This window comes from Alosa alosa, chromosome 5 (genome assembly GCF_017589495.1).
Source record: "Alosa alosa isolate M-15738 ecotype Scorff River chromosome 5, AALO_Geno_1.1, whole genome shotgun sequence".
Taxonomy (NCBI): Eukaryota; Metazoa; Chordata; class Actinopteri; order Clupeiformes; family Clupeidae; genus Alosa; species Alosa alosa.
In genome coordinates this window covers 11,791,414-11,801,413 of record NC_063193.1, presented here as the reverse complement: position 1 = coordinate 11,801,413, position 10,000 = coordinate 11,791,414, and the positions used below count along the sequence as shown (strand labels likewise).

Sequence of the window (10,000 nt, the reverse complement as noted above, 5' to 3'; positions counted from 1 at the left end):
GAGTCAAAAGAAAGTGTTGTTGACTTGAAATTCTGTGCTTATCTCTGCAATGTCATCTCATAATGAACTGTTCTGATTATGTATCAGCACATGGATGAGAAACCACTGAAAATGACATCCCTAATATCAGCATCACCCACACTAACTGTACAAGCTAAGACTGACATTTTTCACCAAAACAAACGCAAAAGCACAGGGAAAATAAATAAATATGTAAGCCAGAGTGCAAATATCTGCCTCGGCACAGAAAGGAGTGAAATTCTCATTAACATGCTCGACTTGCCCACAAAAATATTCCAAAGCCATTTCATGCTGGCGTGAGCCTCTGTCTCTTGTGTTTAATCTGCTCGTGTTTGTGTGAAACGCTCTGCCCCATCACAAAGCGGCAAGGACGAGTGTGTGGACGTCAGAGCACTGAGCCTCGTCCTATCACACCGTGTCGTGCCGTGCCACTCAACGGTGACAGATTCAGAGATGGAGTGAATGGGTGGGTGAGTGTTGAGAGATGGCACTGGGTATAAAAGGCCTCTTGAGACGTGTGGACCAAAGAATGATAACCGTGCTGCTACAAAAATTGGTGTGCTATCGTGACATGCGGGGGAAGAAAAGATAGTTATTCACGTTGTAGTGAACTGTGACTTGTATTCACATACGTGTTGAGTGTACAGACAGTTAAACAGTACAGTACAGTACTTGGTAAAACACTAGATTGTTTCTTGTTATAGAGCCTGAAACTAACAACTGGAGCAGCTACCGTACTTATGATCTCAAAAACTACCATCCCATCTCCAACCTGCCATTTATTTCCAAACTCCTTGAGCGCACTGGAGCCACACAACTCCAAGAACACCTGACTGCTCATGCCCTATGGGAATTCACACTAGGCCCTCCCACACACTCCCTCCCTCCAATCTGGTCACCTGTCTCAATGCCATAAGCAACTGGATGACACAGAACTTTCTCAAATTAAACCATGACAAGACAGAAGCCATACTCATTGCCACGCCATCTGTACTGAAACAGCTCAAACAATCACAGTCATACATCCCTGGCTACTTCACCACCACTACCTCTGAAGTCAAAAACCTTGTTGTCATAATTGACTCTACCCTTTCCTTTGACTCTCACATCAAATACATCACTAAAACAGCCTTCTTCCACCTCAAAAACATTTCTAAACTCTGCCCGTCCCTTAACCCCACCACTGCTGAGACTCTCATTCATGCTTTCATAACCTCCAGACTTGACAACTGCAATGCCCTGCTCTTTGGTGTCTCAGCAAAGAGATTAGACAGGCTACAATACATACATAATTCCGCTACAAGAGTTCTCACCCGTACCAGGCCCTGGCAACATATCACTCCCATCCTCCATCAAGTACACTGGCTCCCTGTACAATACCGTATTCAATTCAAAATCATCCTTCTTGTCTTCAAAGCACAATATAATCTTGCACCCTCTTATCTTTCAAGCCTCCTGACCCCATACCAACCAACCCGCACCTCCTATCTATCCCCACTGTACATCTCCGTTCCATGGGTGACAGGGCTTTTAGCGTGGCTGGCCCCAAACTCTGGAACTCCCTTCCACTTGCACTACGTCAAAGCACTTCACTGTCCACCTTTAAATCCATGTTAAAAACTCACCTTTTCACTCTTGCTTTTCCTTCCTACTCATAACCATGCCTCCTCCATCCCACTCGCTCCTCTATTACTGTTTTATTTTATTCTACTTTTGTTGGCAATGTTTGTCTCCTACTGAATGTATAGTGTGTTTTACTAAGTGTACAGTCTACTTGTATTGTCCCTGTATATTGCTTTTATGTCGCTTTTATGTCTATGTTCTCTTGTATACTGTCCCTGTTTGATGCTTTCATGTTGATTTTAAGTCTATGTCCTCTTGTCTTATTGTACAGTGTCCTTGGGTGACTTGAAAGGTGCTTATTGTTATTATTATTATTATTATTATAACTCTTATTTGACACAGATGTTCAGTAAAATTCTTTGGAAGATTCCATAGACACTATATTATTATCAACCCTGTAGCCTCAAAACATTAGCTACTTATGTTGTAGCGCAATATGATCAAGGGGTTTGTGTAAGCGAGTGGCTAGCTCCTTACGTAGTTTATGTCGAAGCATAGCAACATTTAGATTTTAATTACGAGTCAAAGAAAGTTATTAACTTGTTTTTGGTGGCAACTGTAACTTGTAAATGTTCTCAAAACATTGTACATCATATGTTATACTTAAGTGAACCCATTCTTCTCTGATTAGCTCTCGTTTGATTTATTGGGTGCGTTCAGCTCCTTGATCATGACTACTAAAATGAGGCACTGAGACAGATGTCTTTGTTTATATGAAGCTTTGGGTGTGGATCTAACTAAAAGTGAGATCCAGAAGGGCAGGAACTGAGTTGATTTTGCTTTTGTTTGTGTTTGAATGGCTGCTGACCTTATAAATACGTCACAATATGCTTATTTATACATACTATCAAGCAGAACAGAGTAATCATGGTAAAGACTACAGATGACGATGAAGAAGCTGTAGTTGTGATGATTTTGGCCAAGGAAGGGTAGCTGACTTGAACTGGAACTGCTGTGAGAATTCTCAAAAAATTGCAGATAAAATTGGGGTCAGCTTCAGTTTCATAAAACTGATAAAAAAAAAAATAATAATCATTTCCATGACTGCAGATGTATTGAGATTATTAAAGATAACTGTAACCCACAATTTCAACTGTGGGAAATTCTTGAATTTCTTTTTGTACCGATAGAAAAGCAATAGCTTGCTGTGCATTCCTGTTTGGGGGCAAAAAAAATTCCATCTTAATTTCCCATCAAATTTGACCCTTAAATGTGTGGCCATTCATGTGTCCATCTTACACCACCAAGGTCAGGAAAAAACAATATTTCCAACAACAGTCTTTATTTGGGGCTTTACCAAGCACCAAGCAGCGAGCAGGAGAGGATGTAAGCGTAGACAGTGTTTATGAGTCACTAGGCCCATTCAGATGGGCTTTGCTCCTTTCGCTCCGGAAGAGGGACTTAGAGGGCACTTACAGAGCTGTAAATGATATTTCCTGCCTGAAAATGGCAGAACTTCAACAGTGGAAATCAATAAAGACTTGACAGTTCATTTGTCGGTCTTCTCTTTTATCTTCATTGGGAGGTTTCCTGGAATGCTACACCTCCGCTGGCGAATGAATCATGGACAAGCATGGACACACACGTAACCGCATACCCACAGAAGCACTTCCCGTGTACACCAAAGTGCACACACGTGTAAACACACACACACACACACAAACACACACACTGTGCAATATCCTCACACATTTTGGATTGTGGTGGGCCACAATCACAAACAGTACAAAGAGGTGGCTTCTAAACACACACACACACACACACGCTGTAGTCTACACACACACACACTGTAATCTAATGATTTGAAGCTACAAACAGCATATAGACTAGCATATAGCTTCTATATAACCTCCGGAAGGTCCCTAAAGTTTGCATGAAGAGGTCTATTCTTCAGGCCACAGACATACTGCATGAGCAAACTGTGTGATAAGAGCAAAAGAAGTCCACACCCTAACTGTGGCTCTTTCCACAGTTTCCATGATCACAGAAACATCTGCGCTCAAACCCTGGCCAATCACCTTTATTAAGAAAATACATCAAAGCAGCTTTTGTATTTCTTATTAAAAATCAAAATTGCCTGCCAAGGAAAATGACACTGTTACTAACTGTGACCTGAATGGAACCAACTACAGCGTTGTGATTAATCACATCAGAAAGAAATACATATAAAAATAACATACATGGTGGAGACTAACAAAGTTTGGCTTTACTAAACAAATAGTGAGGAATGCATGAATGCAACCATGTTCTTTTTGGTCACATATCTCTGTGCAGGCCGTGCGAGGTTGTCTGTTGCTCTGTTTGTCCCTCCACCCTCCCACCCCTCCCTTCTGGACTTCCATGCCAGCGAGTTCAGAGACTGTGGAGCCTGCAGGAGGGTGACATCATCTCACTGGAGCCTCTTTCAGCAGGGACCAATCCATCATCCCTCCAGTGCACCTCCACCAACCTCTCTCTCACACACGCACATGCACACACGCATGCACGCACACACACACACACACACACACACACACACACACACACACACACACACACACACACACCTCCACTAACCTGTCTCACACACATACACACACACAATCTTTCTCTCTCTCTCTCTCTCACACACACACACACATCTCCACCGATGCCTCTCACTCTCTCAGAAACACACACACACACACACACACACACACACATACGCACACACACACACACACCTCCACCAGCCTCTCTCTCTGCCCCTCTCTCTCTCTCTCTCAGAAACACGCACACACTGCAAAAAATTAAATCTAACCAAGTGTTGATAATCTTATATTAAGATCAAAAAATCTATTTGGTATTGTTTTTAGTATGAAAAGACTTACCTAGCGCTCTCTCGAAAGATCATTTTGACTTAATTTAAGAAGACTTTGACTTATTTTAAGGAGTCTTATCAAGACAAATTTGCTCAACGCACTGGCAGACAAATTTGCTTGTTTTTAGGACAAATTTGCTTAACGCACTGGCAGACAAATTTGCTTGTTTTCAGGATGAGATGTCTTAATTTAAGAAAAGTTTGACTTATTTTAAGTCAAATGAGTTCATAAGAAAGTGCTAGGTAAGTGTCTTTATACTAAAAACAATACCAACTAGTTTTTTTTATCTTGATATAAGATTAATAACACTTGGTTAGATTTTGTTAGATAAGCAGTTTTTGCAGTGCACGCACACACACACACACCTCCACCAACCTCTCTCTCTCTCTCACACACACACACACACACTCATACAAACACACACACTCTCTCTCCCTCTCTCCCCTCTGTCCCAGAAACACAGACACTAGTGTTAATTTTGTCACCTATTTTTAATTTAGTCTTAGTCTTAGTCTTGTGACGAAATGTCCTTTTTAGTCTTTGTCATATTTAGTCATTCAAATATCATTTTTGTTAGTCAATTTTTAGTCAACTAAAAGTCTAGGTCATTTTAGTCTAGTTTTAGTCAAAGAAAACTAAAGCTATCTTACTCTTAGTCAGTTTTAGTCAAAACATTTTAGTCTTTTTTTATAACAAATTATTTCTGATTACCATTTCAGTCAAATAGTGTTTCACACATCTCAATTTTCTAACAATATTGTGTGTCCACAGGGCTACTCGACTGTTATAATTACTCATTCAGATTTTTTTGTCAGTCAGTACATGCACAGGTAAGTCGAGCTACAGTTATAGCTCGGCTGGGATTTGGCCATAGACAGTAAAAGATTTGACTGGACCACTGTCATGATCTTCATAGACCAGTGTTTCACAAAGTGTGATCCGGGGACCACTGGTGGTCCCATAAGCTATCCCAAGTGGTCCACGAGCAGGCGTGGTAAAATATAATATAGATGAGTTGTTTGCAATATTGAACCAACTTGTATGTAAATTCAAACTGTTCTACAACACTGTCTATGTCAGATATGCCAGTTTAAATCATATGAATCCTCTGACACAATTAAACAAAGTGCAAAGACAATAAGCAAGGTGGTTCAGTGAGTATTGTGTAGGCTAATATACTGCTAGGTCTATTTTTTTTTTTTAGCTAGGTGGTCCGTCGCTTTCTTTTTATTGATTAGTTAAGTGGTCCTTCATCTGAAAAAAAAGTTTGAGAAAACACTGTCTTGGACCCAAGTATGAATGTTTTACTCCGCCACGCTAGATGGCGATATATGTAAAACATAACACAAACTCTCAATCTTAGCTAACTTGCTGGCTTAACTTTCTATATTAGCTTACTTTGCTAGCAAACTTTGCATCATCAGTGTAACTAGTTAAATAGTTGACATTACTTGCTGAAACTTTTCATTATGGACATTCTGGGGATGTTAATTTGTATATGAGAGAAGCTTCAACTTCTGGGTATGTAGCATTGTGGCATAAAGCCTAACTCTGGCAGAAATCTCGGTGTTTTGTTCCATGTAGTTTCCTGCTGCAGCCACAGGTTTGCAGCAACAGCACGTAGACTAGCCTACAGGAAAGCTGCTGCGCATGAAACATGAACTCATTCGGAATATTTTGATAAGGTAACAGCTATTCTGTCTTCTCATTTTGTAGACGAAAATGGAAGAGAAATTTTATCTTAGTTTTTATTTCATGCAAAACATTTTAGTCTCGTCTTTTTTCATCAACAATAATGCATCTTAAGATAGTCTTAGTCAGTGTTTCAGGACATTAGTGCAGTCTCGTCATCGTCTCGTCTTAGTCATGGAAAAAAAGGTTGTTGACGAACATTTTTCCTCTCGTCTCGTCTGACGAAATTAACACTAACAGACACACACACACATGCACACAAACACACACACACACACAAACACATGCACACACACAAACACACACACACACACACACACACACACAATACTGCACCGCCACAAGCCTTGCCTTGCCTGCTTAACCTTGAAAAGAACATCACAGCATCCAATCCAGAAACACCTCTTTTACTTAGCCATGTTTCCCTCATTTGCAAGACTAAATATCCCTCATGGTTAATTCATCAGATCATGATAAACCCAAGGAGGAACAAGATTCTGAACAACCTCTGACAAAATACAGACTTATCCAAGTTCAAAGAAAAACACAAACACAGAGGAGCCAAATCAGTTGCAGGACAAATACAGGGTTCTACTTCTGTGTTTCCATCACACAAAATAGCACCATGGTCAAATCAGACACATGAAATAACCTCTGTGTCTTCCAACCCCAGCACGGAGAATAAATTAACCAAATGTGACAGTACAACGAATCCTTGCGATACTGGGTTGGAGGAGCTGGTAGAGGGACAGTTGGTAAGTGTTCTTAACAGTCTTCTGTAATAAACTCTGGGTTCGCTAACTATGTAGTTGGTGCTTCGTTTTAAGTGTTGGGACCCTGAGCAAGCTACTGACGAGGTTTGGTGATGTTTTGAACAATATTACTGGTTAAAAAATTCTATTTGGGAAGCGTTTCGCTCATGGCCCTTAGCTCATCCACTGTTTGCGATTTGGGGCTATAGCGTATGTTAGAATGCTGTGAGAATGCTGTTCTGACTTATGAAACAGCATAGAGGAGGTTCAGCACCTAGCTATGTGGTGCAAAAATAATAACCTGGCACTCAATACCCAGAAGACCAAGGAGATCATTGTGGATTTCAGGAAAGCCAAGAGCAGGGCACACATCCCCCTCCACATCAGCGGTGCTGAGGTGGAACATGTTTAAGTTCCTTGGGGTACACATCACTGAAAATCTTTCTTGGTCTCTCAACTCTTCCAGTCTGGTGAAGAAGGCGCATCAGCCTTCACTTTCTACGAACCCTGAAGAAAGCACACCTATGTCCTAGGATTCTAACAGACTTATACCGTTGTACCATTGAGAGCATACTCACTAACTGCATCTCTGTATACGGCAACTGCAACGCTGCGGATCGCAAGGCACTACAAAGAGTAGTGCCCAAGAGTGCCCAAAGGACTATTGGCTCCCAACTCCCCTCCATCCACGACACATATCATAAACGCTGTAAAAACAAAGCCAAATCCATTGTCAAGGATACCACCCACCCAAACCATGGTCTTTTCAGTCTACTTCCGTCTAGCAGGCTCAGGTACAGCTTCTTTCCAGAGGCTGTAACACTGCTGAACAAAACCTCACCTCCTGTCTAGCATTTGCACTTTAGCTGTTACTAGTTTACCTGTTTACTTTTTTTGCTACTGCACTGTTTACATTGACTGTATTGCACTGCTTACCTGTTTACATTTACTCCTAGTTCACCTATGACCTTGCACTGCTAACACCCCATACTATACATTATATTTATATAATATATATTTGTTTTTAATATATTTTATATTCCATAGCCTGCCCATAAACCTGTGAAATATACTGTACAGATTATATAGAATGTCTATTTATACTCAACATATATACTCTGTATACATATTTATCTCTGACATGTCATCTGGAAAACCTGTATTTATCCAACTGTACACTGTACATTATTAATCTATATTGTATACACAACCATACTCTACCTGCACTTGGTATTTAATGCTTCTTTGCACTTCTGGTTGGATGTCAACTGCATTTCATTGGCTCTGTACCTGTACTCTGCTAAATGACAATAAAGTTGAATCTAATCTAATCTAATACCGGAGCAAGCTCTGTAGTGGTTGATCAACGAAAAATCCTGTCTCCACAGGTTATTTGATGTGTTTTAATGCAGAAAAAGACCCTGGGGTAAATTTTCGCTGGAGTTACACTTTAATTAATCTTTAATTATATTGTCGTAAACGTGCTAATTACCAACCATTTCGTTCGAAAATTCTTAAAACAATGATGTTTTTTAATACTTCAAAATAACATTTGCTAAATGAACCTTACATTTTTCAGTAGCCATAGGTGTGTAGATTTGAACAAAATCTAGTTTGGTTCTTAACGGGGCTTTTACTGCTTGAAATATCCAATTTTGTTTACCCTCTCAGAGGTTAGTGCTGGGCTAGTGGGTGCTTATTCCCAAACTTTCTCACCGCACATTAACGGTTAGCCCGAGAATTCTCGTCGGCAAATCAAAATTCCAATGGAGCTCCAAGCGGATTTGTACACACAGCCTTACAACACTGTTTGCAGCTCTTCGAGTCACGGTAAAATGTAATTTTTGATACATAGCTAATTTAGATAAACTTATGGTGTGGGTGCTTGCGTTTCTTTAGGAATTTGCCGTCTTGGTGTGTATAGAAATGAAAATTAAGTGACACATACACGTAAGAGGTTGGACATACGTGACGGTTGGTAATATGTAACGTTCCTATATGTACTTTACTTTTTAAACTATTCTTTAACAAATGCCATTTCATGTTTTAAAGGAACCGTATGTAAGATTGTGGCCAAAGCTGGTACTACAATCACTTTCAAATTACTGTAGAGCGCTGTATCCCCTTCCCCTCCCCTCTGACTGGCAGAGCTGGCAACCCGGATGCCGAAACACTACTGACTTTGTGATAAGTAGATAGGTGGACGGTGGCGCATCAGGCCAAAACACAACATGACAACATAAACATCAGTTGAGGGCTGCAACTTCACTTTTTAAATGACAATATCTTGGCCGGACTACTGTTGTCAGTGATATAAGTATTTGAAATTAACATGATTTCTTAATGTCTATGACATATCAGGGCCATTTTATGATTAATTGAAATACATTTCTTATACGGTTCCTTTAATTTACTATTACTCTTTGCTTTTGTTTCTGTAAAGCACATTGAATGACCCCTGTGTATGAAATGCGCTATATAAATAAACTTGACTTGACTTGACTTACGTAATCGTGGAAGGCCTTGGCCTCGCTGGAGTGCTCGCATGTCTCTCTTCTCTCAGGTGCTGCACAGTACAGGTCCCAGAACACACTGCAGCCAACAGATAATGGGCCAAGACAGACAAACATGGCCAGTGAGTATGAATGATTACATTAATACAGAGGTCAATTTTGTTCAATTGTTTTACAACTTAATAATGTAATAACAAGTCAAGCAATAGTGTGACCAGTCATTAACATGTCCCCTAGTCGACAGGAAGACAACACACACATATGTAAAAGTTATGTAATTTTTGTTCTAAGAAGAAGAGAAAGGTGGATTGATAACAGCTTGGTTCACACCACAGGTGATCTTAGGAGAAGAGAGGATATGCATGCTAGGTGATCACAGGGGATCTTAGGAGAAGAGTGGATACGCATGCTAGGTGATCACAGGTGATCTTAGGAGAAGAGTGGATACGCATGCTAGGTGATCACAGGGGATCTTAGGAGAAGAGTGGATACGCATGCTAGGTAATCATAGGTGATCTTAGGAGAAGAGTGGATACGCATGCTAGGTGATCACAGGTGA

General features: G+C 40.4%; 1 protein-coding gene across 5 annotated transcripts in view; it reads right to left on the bottom strand.

The window, feature by feature from the left end:
- The window catches only part of ssbp2a (single stranded DNA binding protein 2a), a 74,216-nt gene that overhangs the window by 15,922 nt on the left and 48,294 nt on the right, over positions 1–10,000 (bottom strand). For all 5 annotated transcript variants that reach the window (XM_048243418.1, XM_048243422.1, XM_048243419.1 and 2 more), the window contains one exon: positions 9,436–9,520. In XM_048243418.1, the coding sequence (XP_048099375.1) occupies positions 9,436–9,520 (85 nt within the window). The remainder of the gene's footprint in view (positions 1–9,435; positions 9,521–10,000) is intronic.